The sequence below is a fragment of the Notothenia rossii genome (assembly GCF_949606895.1).
Source record: "Notothenia rossii genome assembly, chromosome: 5".
In the NCBI taxonomy this organism is placed as follows: domain Eukaryota; kingdom Metazoa; phylum Chordata; class Actinopteri; order Perciformes; family Nototheniidae; genus Notothenia; species Notothenia rossii.
The window spans coordinates 22350861-22366188 of NC_136903.1; the positions used below are offsets into that span (position 1 = coordinate 22350861).

General features: G+C 40.4%; 1 protein-coding gene across 1 annotated transcript in view; it reads right to left on the minus strand.

Annotated features, from left to right (window-relative positions):
* pamr1b (peptidase domain containing associated with muscle regeneration 1b) overlaps window positions 1-11499 on the minus strand; it is a 55968-nt gene extending 44469 nt beyond the window's left edge. The window contains exon 1 of the mRNA XM_079684168.1: window positions 11367-11499. Coding sequence (XP_079540294.1) covers window positions 11367-11475 — 109 coding nt within the window. The 5' untranslated portion in view covers window positions 11476-11499. The remainder of the gene's footprint in view (window positions 1-11366) is intronic.
* Between the last annotated feature and the right edge of the window lie 3829 nt (window positions 11500-15328).

The window sequence follows — 15328 nt, forward strand, 5'->3', positions numbered from 1 at the left end:
CAGGCAATGCAACGTAAAAGACAGATCTCCCAACAATTGTTGCAACCAAGTTCAAAAGCAATCAATCCAGATTTGAAGAAAAGTTGCCCGACATCACCATGTGTCGGCCAGGCATGTTAATGGCGATCAAAAGCTGTTAAACGCTGCCATGACTGCAATGAGAGAACAAAGACATTTTGATCGTATTGTAGACGTTAGCCGTTAAATGGGCCATTTAAATGACACTCTCACACTGGGGTATAACTCAGTGCTTATCTCTGCATCCCCTGATTTGGTGTTAATGCAGCTAGACTGCTGGCTGTAGCCTTGTATTGATCAGAAAGACACAAGAGTTGTATCCATGTCCTCATCTTACTTGTTGAGATAGCAAATAAGCACATTTAACAAAATATCAAACTATTCCTAATGTTCTCTCACTAGAATAGGGCCTATCAAAAAGTCATCATCCTAACATGACAGTTGCTTGATGCAACAATCATCATCATCATTGCATGATTTAATTCATGGAAGACTGAGTGCTCTGGATTAAAAAAAGTTAAATGAAGTGTATTGTAAGACACCAGGTGACGAACTAACTTAATCTGCCCCTCTCCCTGTGGGCCTGCCCTGTGTGAATGGACGGACATAACTGGCATTCTTTCATGGCTACACAGTGCAGGGAACTTCCTGAGCATGACTGAATGATTTCATTATGAAACACGGCACATACGAGGGAGAGTCGGTTAGAAACAGCTGAGTGGATACGCGCCATGAAGAGTAAACTGGGGGCCCGGGGTAACGGCTGGAAGGGCTTTGGCTGTGCATAGGCTGGACAGCCGGGCTGTGGTGTGCCTCCAGAGCTGGCACAAAGCCTAGCTTTGTCCAAACCAGGGGTGAAAGCATAGGGTCAAGACCTTTGGGCATTCTTCCTCAAGACCAAGTAGGAGGTAATGAGCAACAGAGACAGGCGAGAAAAGAGCTGCACATATCTCCGCTAATAAGAGGAGAACAAAACGTGTTGAGTGAAGTGACCTCCTCTGTTTACATTTCAACATGTGTATGTCCAAATTCATTTAAATCGAGGTGTCAAAGTTAAAATAAGCTAATGGGTTTTTTTGGGGACTATCCACAGGTGTGGGTTTTGGCTTTGCGGTATGTAGTTCTATTTCATCCCAGGCTGAGAGTTTAACAAGTGTGTACATCTGGAAATATCACGAGGGACACCCAGCTTTGTTAGTCTCTGCCATATGGATTTACTTTTAAAGTCAGCTGTGATAGCACACAAGTGTTTGATACATGAGCGGGAATGAAACGATGGGTTATTTGGCAGGGCAATGAATCTGTGTGTGACTGTCGTAAAACCTTTTGACACATTTCTCCTCCTTTGAGATAGAAATGTCCCTAAACGCTGATGGCCAATGTCTTTAGCCGATTAACTTGCGTCCTTGGGGGGAGAGATAGTTTTTTGGAGGGCTCTATCCCAGTATATCACACACAAGGGAGCGGATTTATACATCTGTTCAGCTGTTTCCCACTCTCGCAGGGTTGCAAAACTTACAAATGATGGAAAAGTTGACATCCTACGTGTACTTTCCCGTCACTAAACTACGATACTTTCATCGCTCTTGTTTATAGTTTTCACTCTGTAATGACAACCAGTGAGTCAGATGTTTGGTTTAGTATATGTTGAAATAAATAAAGATAACCCAGACATATGGCCTAATTATATTAATCATCATCGTTTTATGTTATTATTAGATTTGAAGTAATTATACAGCCTAAAGTATGTATACAAATAGACATACAGATCTGAATATAATCCATTTAACTGTTTTAGAAACAAGAACTGTTTAAACTCAATTTGGATTCCGTCTATTTTCCGTTAATGCGATTTGCTTCATGCCAGTCAAAACATACATACAAATAAATCCTGATTAATTTCACTACTTAATTCCATCCTATTTGTCATGCCTTGTCCCTCAGGCTCTGTCTCAAAAATGTCAGACAGAATTCCGCAGAAAGTCATAATGTAAAACATTTGCATTTTATATATAAAATAGAGGATAGGTGTGATGACATATTTCAGAATGATAAATGCTTTTTTCCTCAAGTTGTGTTGGAAAAAAGACAACAATTGCAGGCAAATAAAAGGTAAGTAAAAGAGCTAAATTCAACATGTGATTACCCCTGTAATTCATTTGTTTACAAATTGAGGATTACCCAGGCATGACATTAGCTCGATTGTTAGGACTTTTTTGCATTCAAATGTTTAGCCCTGATCTTTCCTTTTTTGTTTCTACCAAAATGTCAAACAGCATTTGATTGACATGCTTGACAGGTATTCATATTCCTCTGGGTAATGCCCATTCTTGCTTTGGTACAGCCGGGGGACCTGTTTCAAGTACATGCCTTTTTGCTCATTTGCATCTGTATTCATTTTTATGTAAATGTGAATTAGTATGCTTGTGGTTATGTTTGTTTTTTTCTGTCTTCTGATGGAAAAAAAATAATTATTGCAATCATGGTGAGATAATCTATCATTTTGCTGTTGGGTGCAAGTTTTTCTCGAGGCGATCTAGCTGAGATTGTGGCCTTAATTAAGATATTTATATTCAAATTTTGTCTTGGGAGGTTATGAATCAGCACTAATGCCAGACAAAGAGTTGATTAGTCTAAATTAGCCGGCTGGACATATGAATAATATATAAGAACAAAGGGATAATTCTTTGTAATTCTGAAAAGGGGTATGGAAATCCTAAATCACTGACAAAGCCAAACATCTATATATCTGACACATCTTAACATTGAAATCGTATTTCTTGACAGCATAACAAATACCTGCGGTTAACAACATACATGCTTGTCAATTAAGTTTATTTAATTTTTTTGAGGTGGGCTGGGACTGTCAAACAGGCTGTGTCCTCTTCATGCCTGAAGTGCAAATAAAATCAATACACAGAAGGGCAAGAGGACGTGTGATGCTTGATGACAAAATACCTACAGTAAGAGCTGCTGAAACAGCACATTCCTTCCTGCTAGCTGACCACTTACTCTTTGAATGTTAGCATTGGCTCGAGGCAGTACTCTTTGGAGACCTGCATGTGGTCACAGTAGTCCTTTTGAATTATAGCACCCATTGGCTGAGCCAGTGCTCAGTAATTTGGTCATTTCTATGTAAATTGTGCTTTATGCCCCCATTGTAGGCTGTTGTACAGCACAAATGCTCCGGCTTACCTCATTCCACAATAGCAGACTGCTACATTGAAAATATGAAAGCTTACTTGGAGAATATGTCACGACAGTCAATAAGTGGAGTAGATGGGTTGACAGGAGTGTAGATAGAAGAGGAAGGCACTCAGGCATGCGGTGACTAAGACGGGCATACAGTAAGAGGCAGAGGGGAATTTTGGGTTGCGTCCAGGTGCTGGCTCCACTCTTTAGAGGGGTGAAGAGAGAAGAGCTCACAGGAGACAAACATTAGACGGGTTTATGGCTGACACTGCAGTATCATTGTCATTTGAACAAGATTGGACATGCCTTGCTGAAGGTGAGATGATGCTACCAACCATAGGAGACAGCAAAATGAGGCAATATATAAAGAATGTGACACACTTAAACACATTGATTTCCTTGCTATTCTTCTTTTAGATGTTATACATTTAGGCATGGGTTCAAATCTAGGCAGCATCACGGGCCAGGAAATCTCAAGGGCTGTACTGAATACCATTTTTGGTTCGAGAAGTATTTGAAAGTATTTAGAAAGCTTCTACTTGGCAGACTACACACACATATTGCTATCCCTCAAAATGTATGTTTATGATGTATAATGAATAATGTAGGATTACTATTCCTTATTTAAAAGGGCCATTTGGGATTTATGTTTTATTATGTACATTGTTTTGCCTACCATTGCCCTCTCTGAGAGAAAGACACTAAATATTGTATCTATCTATTTTATGTGCAATTGTTTCATTTCAGCTCAGTGTATGGGTCTTCCCAGTCTTTTACTGTGATTTTTAAAAGGCGACACGGAACAAGCTGGAGAGATTATGTATTTTGTCTGGCCAATTGTTTTTCTATTTTTTTAATTATCTGTGGATTTATTTAGTCCAGCCTGTATAATATAAGGCTATAGTAAATAGCCTAAGTGAACACATATATTACATGGTTTGAAAATGTTGAATTAAGATATCATTAGTGGTTAAAAACAGAACAGAGGGTTAGGCTATCTGGGTAAACCTTACATATATATTGTAAGTGAAGAACGCCTTAATTTAAAAGGTTCACGTAGAGCTGTTTCTTTTGTATCACAATAAATGTTATGGATCAATGTTCTTACAAGCGAGAGTCCATTTTGTTTGTATAAAACCATGATGATTTGCATGTAAAAGAATGCACAAGCACACAGGCCATGCATTACACATTCCTGGTGTCAGTTTCACACTATTCCACTGACAGGTTTATGACAGTGAATTTGCAAACACATGCAGTACTGTGCGACAACAAGGGAAGTGAAAGAGAAGACTGCAAGCTCGCAAATAAGCATGTTAGCAAAACAAGACTTAGAATATATTAAAAAAGGAAAGGAATGGAAATACACTGAACACGTTTATTACTGTAGGCGTCAAAGATATACACAAAGTGTTAGTGTTTTAACACTGAATACAAATTATTTATAGCTATAAGAAAACTCCATAATGGACCCAAATTCCCTCAATTTTCAGTCAAATAAAAAAGGTCAAGAGGTGCCTATAGAAATGAACTAAGCCATTTATGTTCGTGGATAGTGTGAGACTGAGACGGTCTTGAATGGAATGGAACATTTGTGACTGAAACTGGGAATCTGGAAATAGCAGAGACAGAGAAGGAAAAAGTGGACAATAACAAAAAGGGGCAATGAAAACTGCAGACATGCTGTTTTTCTCGTCTTTTATTACAGAATTTTAATTATATGTTATTAAGTCCCCTTTGAAGGTATTGCCTCTCCCAAAGACATTCCTTTCCGTTCCCACCTGTAACCTGACTCATCTCAAATAACAGCTCTGAGACATCCTGGCGCATCATGCCAGCAGCCACAACAATTATCCTGACACGACAGCAGGGTGAGGCTCAGTGTCTAGCACTTTGTGACGCCCTTTACCAAAAGAGGAAACAGTACAGGGTGTTGTAGTTCACTCCTTTTCACTTTGAGTGGAAACTCAGGCAGCGAACCTTTGTGTTTCAACCTTATACACTGCATAACACCCGTCCTTTTGGCAAAATAACTGATATGCTGCATGTGGGAGGTTCAATACCCTCTCAATAAAAAAAGCAGCTGAAAAACAAGGCAGGACTACAGGAAAGTAAGGCCATATAATGTTGTGAATCAGAGAGGACGAATCCAACAAAACAAAAAGGCCAGTGGCTCCTGTCCTTGTCTCGGTTTTAAAAGGGTCTACTCTCTCTTTTTCCCTTTCATAATTTTCCCTTAAATCCCCTTGACCTTTTCTCATACTGTTTCTTCACATCTATTTGGGCTGTGCAAATATTGCCATTCTGAGATTCCTGAGAGCATTGATTGATTAAGGGTGGGGACTTATCATCAAGGCTGGTAACAAAGACATCTTCCTCTAAATCAATGCAACTGAAAGAGAAACTAAATCTTTTTAGTGCTCCACTATCCTGTGTAATATAGCACCGTCTCCCAAAAGGAGAATATCAAGTATTTTTTCTCATTTAGCCTCCATTTTTTTCCACCTCCTTCAATTTGTGAACTACCTAATTTATTCTGTATCATTTATAAGCGAAAAGAGAGGCGTTTATTGGACACTTGGGGTTTGAAATGCATCAATGAGATCAGCTATACGAGTCAGTTTTAATGGAAGAATTGATGACCTTCCATCAGGAAATAGAAAGGGATAGAGATTAGCTGTCAGATGCACTAAGACAAAACACAGACGTCTGCAGCAAGGGCAATGAGAGTGCAACACAGTGATTTATTCATTTGTGTGTTGACTTTTATGTTCTTCCTGCTTTGCCTCTCATGTGTGGAGGCAGCAGGGAGCAATAGTCATGTCATCTTTATGGCTTCATTCCAGACCCTTCATAGCACACATAGAAGGACACACATACTCAAACAATTAGTTGATCAATTGAATGGATGATCAGCATTTTTTATAATTGATTAATAATGGAAGCTTGTTTAAAACTGTTGCCAATTGAATATATTTATTTTATGGGCTGGTTATCAAAGAGTTCAAATATGTCACCATGGGCTCTGGGAAACTGGCCCATCCTTATCCCCCTCCCCAGAACACAGAATACATTATCGGAAATGTAAATAGGCACAGGCTTCTCAAGCTTTGGATGTTTTTTTACATTTTGCAGTGGTGTGAATGATATGCACATCTAAATGCAATACTTTACCCTTACCATAACTCTCAATAGCCACATTAAAACGCTTTTGGCTACTGCTCTCCACTAACCGGTGTCTGTCAGTTTAGAAATAACAATGTGTAAAGGCTAACGGTTGCATGGCAACTAGTGGAACCTTGTGAGTAAAATAAATGCCGGTGTTTAAGCTTGCTTAAGATAGCAATATCAGGGTACAGTTTACAGTTTAATGTGGAAGTGAGATACAAAAATATATAAAAAAATACATACTGTATGGGTGAAAGGAAGGATTGTAAGCTGGTTAGCAACAAGATTCATAAAACATAAGTCTTATGTCTTTATCTTCTACAAGGATCATCAGGTGTCAAGAATTTTGAATGATTGCCGGTGACATGCAGCTTTATTCTGTTTTTCACTACAATGATGTTTATAGGCTTGAAGTACAAATGTAAGACCCTTGTACACATTTGTTTCAAAACAAGTCAGCGCTTTCAACCAATTCCTGGTTCTGACATTAGCTTAATAAGCAAACTGAAGACCGCTGATATAACTTGACAGCAACATTTGTCATTTCAGCTGGAAACATTGGAGGTCACAAGCTAGAAATTAGAAACGTTCTTAACCTGAAGTTAAGAGAGGTTAATCTGCCACCATTATCGATGTAAACTGCTTTTTTGCTTTGTGAGAGGAGAAAAAGTTTAAAACATTTTCACTACTGTTTTTGTACTCAAATAGAAAATAAAAGACTAATCCATGATCAAAACGAACAGTACACATATTACTATGTTCACAACATATAGCAAGAGACTAAAAGGGAGCCAAGAACAAACAGTACACCTGGTACACACATCCAAACAAACATCTGGTTTTACAGACAGACAAACAAATGGAGGGTAGCGAGAGGAGAGGAGCGGACAGATTGGTGACTTTCAGCATGCTGTGCAGGAACGTCATTCAGGCCAGGCCACGACCCCGACCATGTTCTGTTTTCATAACCCGGCTCAGCCTTTCTGAAAACATCCCCCCTCTCATACCCGAGCTCTCAGCATTTTTTTTCCTGCTGAACTTGCTGCTGGACTCCAGCATATGCCCTCATGTTCCCATCTGGTAAAAACAATAGGTGTGTGCGAGTGTGTGTGTGCATGCCGTCAGCAGGCTTGTATTTCAGGCCGATTCTGTGTTTCAAAGACATATTACCCACATCTAAGACAGTTGACCACCAGGACTAATCCATTAGTTGTGTTGGCTGTCAACATGTCGCCCTTCATAGGTATTAAGGATGCCTCCTTCTCCTTCACTGTCCCCCCTTCACCCCTCCCAGGTGTTCCCATAACTCACCGGGCCTCAAATCCCATGCGGGCATTCCTGAACTTCAGAGGCATATCGGCAGATGAGAGCCTGGATTTATAGCTTGCTGACGGACAGTGGAAGGGGGCTAGGTTTAACGTTGGTGGGAAGGTGATACGATCCGCTTCAAAGAGTAGGAAGCGTTTGTTGTTGTTGCTCTCCTACGCTCGCTGGTGCACACATATGCAAAGCCCCCTTTCCCCTTCTGTGCCTCTGGCAGCTGGCGTGCTCAGTACAAACAGTCAAACATAGTTATCCTAGCTTTCATTTAATTTTTTGCAACCAGCATGACCAGATGTATAAGATATTGCAGCTTTGAAGTTAGCCTTTCCTACTCTCACACATTGGCGGAGACACAGAAACTATTACAGACATGATTTAAACCTTTCATTTTTCATAATATCAAAGGTGACCCTTCAAAGATTGCCTGCAAGACTTTTTTTTTTATTATTGCACATGCATAAAATATTCCTCTTGCTCTTAAATGCCACATCCGTCTGCTGTATTAGATTTTGTTTGTGTGACTTTGCATACACAGTTATAGGTCACAGACAAATGTGCAGAAGTTGACATTATTTATGTATGTGTGAGTGTGTTTTTGTTTGCGTGTACGAGCACCCTCTGTTTGCAACCAGCTAGTGTTATATTGCAGGATCCTACGCAGTGTGTGAGGTTGATGGATGTGTAGAGGGGTGTCGTTTCTCTGAGCCGGATGTGTAATGAACCCTGCTTTGCTTCTGTAACATTTGAGCTGATTGATTACAAACAAAGGCCATTTAAAATGCAGGGGTGCTGCCTCTTAACAATGCAACATAGCTCCACAGATGAGATTATACGACATGAGAGAAGACCACAACGTGCTGCTTGTTAAATGAAAGCCATGTTGTTATTAAGCTTTCCTTCCTCCCACATGTAACAAGATGATTCATGTTCAATTTTCCCATCTCTGTATTGTAGTGGAAGAATGAAATCACCACACACTTTTACAGAAATGAGCAGTTTTTGTTGCTGCAGCTTTAACAGGCAAATTGTCTCTTTTATATCCTTTTCTCTTTCCCTCCGCCCTTCTTTTTTTAATTTAAGACTCACTTAGATTTTCCTCTTTGAGTTGCCCAACTCGACTCATTTGTTAAGGTGGAAAGCTGATGTAACTTGTGGCTCTTATTCCCAGTAGCCAGGGCGATCCAGAAGGCCCGGGTCCTCCCGCTGCTTAATCAGACCACTGTTTGTTCACTCTCCCTTTTCTCATGGTCCTGCCTGCCAACTAAAACCAGCCAGGCATTAATGAAAAGCAAAATCTGTATTTTCTCTCACATGGGAGTTTCAGACTTTGAAACTACACTTCCAACACTTACATTATCCATTCGTATATATATATTTAATCCTGTTCCCATTGTGTCTCCCCATATGCCCTAACATTGTTTTCCCTCTCTTCCCCTCACAGGGAGCCTCTCTCTATCCTGCCTCATTTCAGTCATTGCAGGAGAGCTGTAAAAGCCTAATGCTAGATGTGTGCGTGTGTGTGTTTTGAGTGTTGCGGTGGCCCTGAAGTGACACAGTGAGGGTATAAATAGAGTAGGCCCACAGATCACTGTGCCAGACAGAATGTGGCATCTGCTGTGCTGGGAGTGCAATGTGTTGGAGAGCCTCTAAACTCCTCACCATTCCTCTTCCCTCCCCTCCCAGCCTCTCATCTTCCTCTTCTCTCTGTAGTTCTGTCTATTCACCCCCCCCCACTTCTCTCTATCTTTACCTTTATCATCTTTCCTCCTCCTACTATTCCCTTTTCTGCTTCTTTCTTCCCTTCATTCCCCCCTTCCCCCCTCTCACATACTGCCACACATATGCTGCCATGTGTTGAGTGTTGTGCACTCAGTCCCATTTTCAATTTAGGCAATAAGATCCTATTTCTAAACACACAGCGGGAACCGGAGAGAGAGGGGGGGGGGGGGATAGAGATACAAATCGAGGAAGTGGGGAAAATGGGAGCGACATGGCCCTGCAGTGGTTAACATCAAAGCACTGATTTCATATTTAGAACTGTGTACAAATTCATCTACCGACACACTACACATGTTCAATGCAAAAACAATTTAATCCCGTGGGATTACGTGGTGTACTAGCCAGGCAATCGCAAGTGGGAAGGGCTAACTGTAAGCGCAGGAGATCAAAGCAAGGTCATTGTGATTCTCTGCAGGTTTTTTCCCCACCCAGAGCAGATTATCAGTCCTACTGATTTAGCGATTCATTTCCCCATTCTCAGTGAAGCCATTACAAAATGACGCTAACCCCTCTGCCCCTGCTATGTCACATAATGCAGCGTACCGTAGAATATTACTGTACACAGGATTGTGTATCTCAGTATCATGACTCATTCATACTTCACACCTACACTCTTTCCATATACGCACAGGATACAACCTTCTATTAAGAATGATTTCCTTATAGGATCAATGTACTTACTGTGTTCATTCATGTATCTTTCTTTTTCACAGATTCACTTAATCTGGTTTTGCCGTGACTAGTGTTATATTTCCTCAAAGACAGGGGACAAACAAGCCACACAAGCACATACACACAAAGTCCCAGTGTCAGCCAAACTAATAAGCTGCTTAGCTGTCATTAGATTTCCTTTCTTTTTTTTTCTTAAGGGATTGATCCATTCTTTATGCTTCTTCCCTCTCTCTCTTTTCATCTTATACCCTCCTCCTCAGCTTCCTTCATGCTCTATGACAGGTAGTCTTCTGCATTTGTTTGCTGTCTCAACGTTATATCCACCCTCTGGCAGTCCAATAATTGTTTTAAGAGTTGATATTGGACACTGGCAGTCGGACAGGGAGTTAGAGTAGGGGGGGGGGGGGGGGGCTGCAATATGGAGCTGTCCAACCGTCAGTCAGGGAACAGCAGCAGGTCATCTTTTCATCCATTTGTTTGCTCGCAGGCAGCGTTCTCGCCCGTGAAGACGAAATTCAATCTTCATCCTTTCACTCACTGTATTTGTCTCCCCCTCCTAACCACCCCACCCTTTCGACAAAACTATTGTCTGTTTCTATCGTTCCTCTAAGCTACTCTTCCCTTTTTCTCACTTCTTCTTCTCTGTCTCCTTCTTTCTCGCGACTCAGTCAGTCACAGCAGCAACACACACACAAAAGACTCCCCTCCATTTTGATGGCCTCAGGCATGGTTGTTTGAGTGAACATTGTGTGTTTCTCTCTCCTTTAAATCTGTAATTACCTCAGCGATTGTGCCAAATGCAGTCTCACCCCCTCCTTCCCCCAACCCATCTCCACTCAGTCAAGGAAAGGAATCATGTTCATGTTGCCACCTTATGACTGACTGTTGTGGCGTTGCCTGGAGATCCATGCTAGGCTCTGATCAGACGACACAAATCATATGACTTAGAAGGTCAGCATGAAAAGATAATGAGGGGTCTGTGATGTGAAAGACTTTGATTTAAAGAACTGTTGTCAGGTTTTATGTGGGAAATGTGTTTCCTATTTCTTTTCCTACTGAGAGGTGTGTGGAAACCCTTAAATCATCATCAGCAAACTCAGAATTGTGATTGTTCTGGCAGGCAAATAGCACATTTATTGCCAAGTTGGAATGATTTTTCAATTTTCAAAACGACTTCTCACGCATTTTCTGCCTATCTCTCTAAACACACTCACCTTGGAGCTGTCTCTGTTTCAGTGTGTTGTCAGCTGAGTCCCCGACGAACGAGCGTGAGACCCACTGGATGCCATACTCGGATCTGGAAGGTTCGAAGGCTTTTGGCATGAGTAATCACCCTGAGAATTTTCCAGGGCCACATCAGTGCCAGGAAGCCATACGTCAGGGGGCACAGAGGAGCATTGTGACCTGGCACCCACGTTTAGAGGCCTGCTGAGAGGGACCAGAGATCGAAACACAGAAAGCCATTGTTATATAGGCCCAATGATCTGCTCTGTATCCTCTGCTATGATGTCATGGCACGCAATGGTCCAGCTGTGACCAAGCAAGCCTGTCTGTGGAAACAGTCTGTTAATCTAAACATTGTGCAAATTAGAATGTTTTTGCATGAAAGCGAAAAGGGAATTTGCAGCCATATTTTCTGTTAAACAACTTTTAATTGAGCTCCAAAGATTTGGATGCTGATCATTTAAGTGTTGTGCACACTACTCTGCAGAGTTTGACTCAGTGGCAAGTACACATTTGTTTGCTTTTGATGAAGCACAGATGTAGCAGGAAAATGTGTATGTCATGAGTAAAGTCAAGACATAACAACCTTACACAAACCTCTAAATGTGTTTGACTCACTTTCATCAATCTCTATCCAACGGATCAAGTCCAGACATATAACACTATTTATTTGGGAACTTAGCAGTGGCATTGCGATAGCTGTGTACAAAGAAAAGTTACGAAAGTGGAAAACAATTCTTTCCCCTTGCCCCTGCCATATGATATATGGTTTGGTATTTTTGTGACTTGCCATGCACAGTACAGTAAAAGTCATTTGCAATCCAGAAATGCACAACATCTTTGGTGTCAAGCTTCACAATGTTTTGCATAGCCTGCCTGCTTACCCTATAAAGCACCTGTGCTCTATTCTATTTTGGTGACAGTCGGTGAAGGCCAAACAGTTCATCGTTATGCACAGAAAAACTGACAAAACGCTGATAAAAATTGAACATTCAAACCAGAAAATGGCATTCACCTTGGCAAGGGATTCAACCTGACAGTGGCCATTCATTTGCTGTACCTCATATTCATATCTAGACTTCATATTCATTTATATTCACACTCGCAACTCCTTGACAAGAATCTCTCCTAATACATGCAGCTCTGTTCTCACAGTCCATTACCAAAATCCTTCTTTTGGCTATAAATCCAACAGTGAGTTAAAGGATGGCCACTTACTATTATAAATGCCAAAGCCTTTACACACAGATCATCTTCCAAAGCTAGCAGATTGAGTTTACTCATCTATCACATTAAGCCAACAGACTGGAAAAGGACTGGAATGCAAAGAGGTCCAATATTATTTTTCTATATATGGTCCAATCCTTAAGAGAACTAAAGGGGCATAGAGCGCAGACCTATGGTGAATTAACATTCTCCTTGGATGGTCTCATTTCCCGATTTTGGAAATTGTTCATCAGCCAATCTGAGTAGGGCGACACGACGCTCATCGACGGCCCGACATCTATTGACGCCGAAAATCGGCTCGGTGTGTAAGGACCTTAACATGGTGATGGGGAAAACAGGGATGCTAGAAAAAGCTGTCTTTCATATTAATGCTCAGAGCTTTTAAAAAACATCTTGACAGCTTGTTTCCTGAGCTTTCCTAGTCAGGCAAATTATCTACTTGGTATAGGTAATGATGTTAGTGGAAATTGGCATGTTGGTTTTGGTTAAAACTTTTGTTGCTAATAGACATTTAGATAAGATGTGTTGTTGTCCTCACATGGATGATAGGAAAACATAATTAAAAAAACATATTTATATTCGAAGATTGTGAAAAGATCCAAATCAATTGCGCATTTCTCATTAAGAATCCAAAAAGTAGACGATATCTTTTCTGAAAATGTATACAAATTGCAGAAATTATTAATTCCAGCCTTACTTTTAAACATAGTGACCTTTAAAATTCAAATTGTATGAATAATATGGAGAAAAAAAAAGAACTTTTCCATTTTCCACCTCAAAGTAAGCTATATGCTCAACACACATTTATAAAAAATAATCCGTCTATACTGCCTGAAATGCTCTCCCATGTGTAACCAATAAATGAAAGGACTACTGATGTATGATACATTTCAATTTGCCTCAGGAATACAAGCCAAAGCTTAATTGCCTCCACACACTGAACAGTGCAGTGAGAATTCAAAGTCATCATATTAGCCGTGCTGGATGTTTGGTTCTGAACAACGTTATTACCGACGTCCCCCAGCTCCCTATTTCTGCAGCTCTGAACAAAAAGTAGACAGTGAACCTTGCAGAAAGCTGCCGGTTGTATATTGGCAGGCCTAAGACCGGTGGTGTAAGACAGTTACGTGGTTACACAGAGTGTGTGTAACAGGCCGATAAGAGCAGTGTTGGGATCAAATAGAGGTGGGGTACGGTGAAGGAATATATGCCAGGCCAGTCATGGTGATTCACTCTGTTCATATGCTTTGTGCTTTCCGTCCCACTTCATGTCTCTGTGTCCATCTGATATCATGCTTCATGTGTCTTAGAAAATTGCCTAGCAGAGATTCACTTCATGGAGATTTGAAAAATACTCGAACAGAAGAGACTTTACTAGATAAACTGTATAAAAAAGGCAGTGGGAAAAAGTGTCTGCTAATCATTATCTTCCAGAGATTTTCATAAAACCAATAAATAATAGAACAATGCATGCCTTCCCCATAATTGTGTGAATGATAAGTACAACAAAACATGGATTTGTGGTCACAATAAGGACTTTTTCCTTGCTAATATACACCAATTCAAAGACTCATAATTCAATAGCTTTGTAGAACTTGGGTTTACAAAAACAGTTGTGATGCAGTACTCTCTGGGGATTATTGATTAAATGACTTATTGATGGAAGGCTGCAGCCTCGAAGCTTGATATTGATTCTGGGTTTCCAGGGAATAGAGGAGACAGCCATAAAGAGATGTTGTAACTCATAATAGCCTTGCAGAGGCTAAGAGGATATTGTGAATAATGTGGAACCATAATCTGTGCAGGGCTATATTGCTCATAAAGTCAGAATTTTGGTAGTGCATGCAAAAACCCATGTCAACTTTTTTGTTATCATTATGGGGGACTTTGACTCTAGCAATACCAAAACAATGTTTCAACAATCCAACCTGTAGCCTCTTAGAGGAACTTACAAATGTAAAATTCCCTCAACCTTTAACTCATATTCTCCTAGTGTAGGAAGTGGCCATCTTCTCAGCCTCCACCCATTCTCGCAAACTTGATTATTTCTGTGTTTATGACGAAGCACTGGAAATATGTTTTTCTCCTTCTCTAAAGAGACAAGAAGGCGAGAGGGAGACAGAGAGAGAGATAAGTGTAGATATGCCTTTGGCAGTAGACGGTAATGACTTGCTGCTTTGCATGATACAAATGATAATGTGTTCTGGACGTATTTATGATAGAGTGGCCATTTGAAAAATGTGAAACTGAGGCTGCGGCCTAGCAATTTGTAAATATATGACCTCAGTTCTGAGGCAGACATTACAGCTTAAGTTAGATTAATGAAACTGAAATAGGAACTTCACTCAGGTACTGAGAAAAACAATATTCAGATGAACCTCAGTACACCTTGTGTTTTACACTGAAGTTGTCTCATCATTTTTACCATGATAATATAATCCCAGTTGGCTGTGAGATAATGCTGCAGAATATAAAGAAAGTCTGATTTATGACAGCTATGGTCCTACAATACACCAATGGAGCTGAAATCGATGCTGGGAAAGTTTCCGACCCTATTAGCAGGGGGTGGAATCATAACAGTTAACCTAATGACGAGAGGTGTTTGAACAGAAGTTCTGCAATGCAAGTAGAAAAAAAAAGCTTACATTCATGCCAATCAATATTCTCGAAAACCATTGCTGAAGACATTTAAATTATATTTAAATATCTACATTAACTAAAGGCT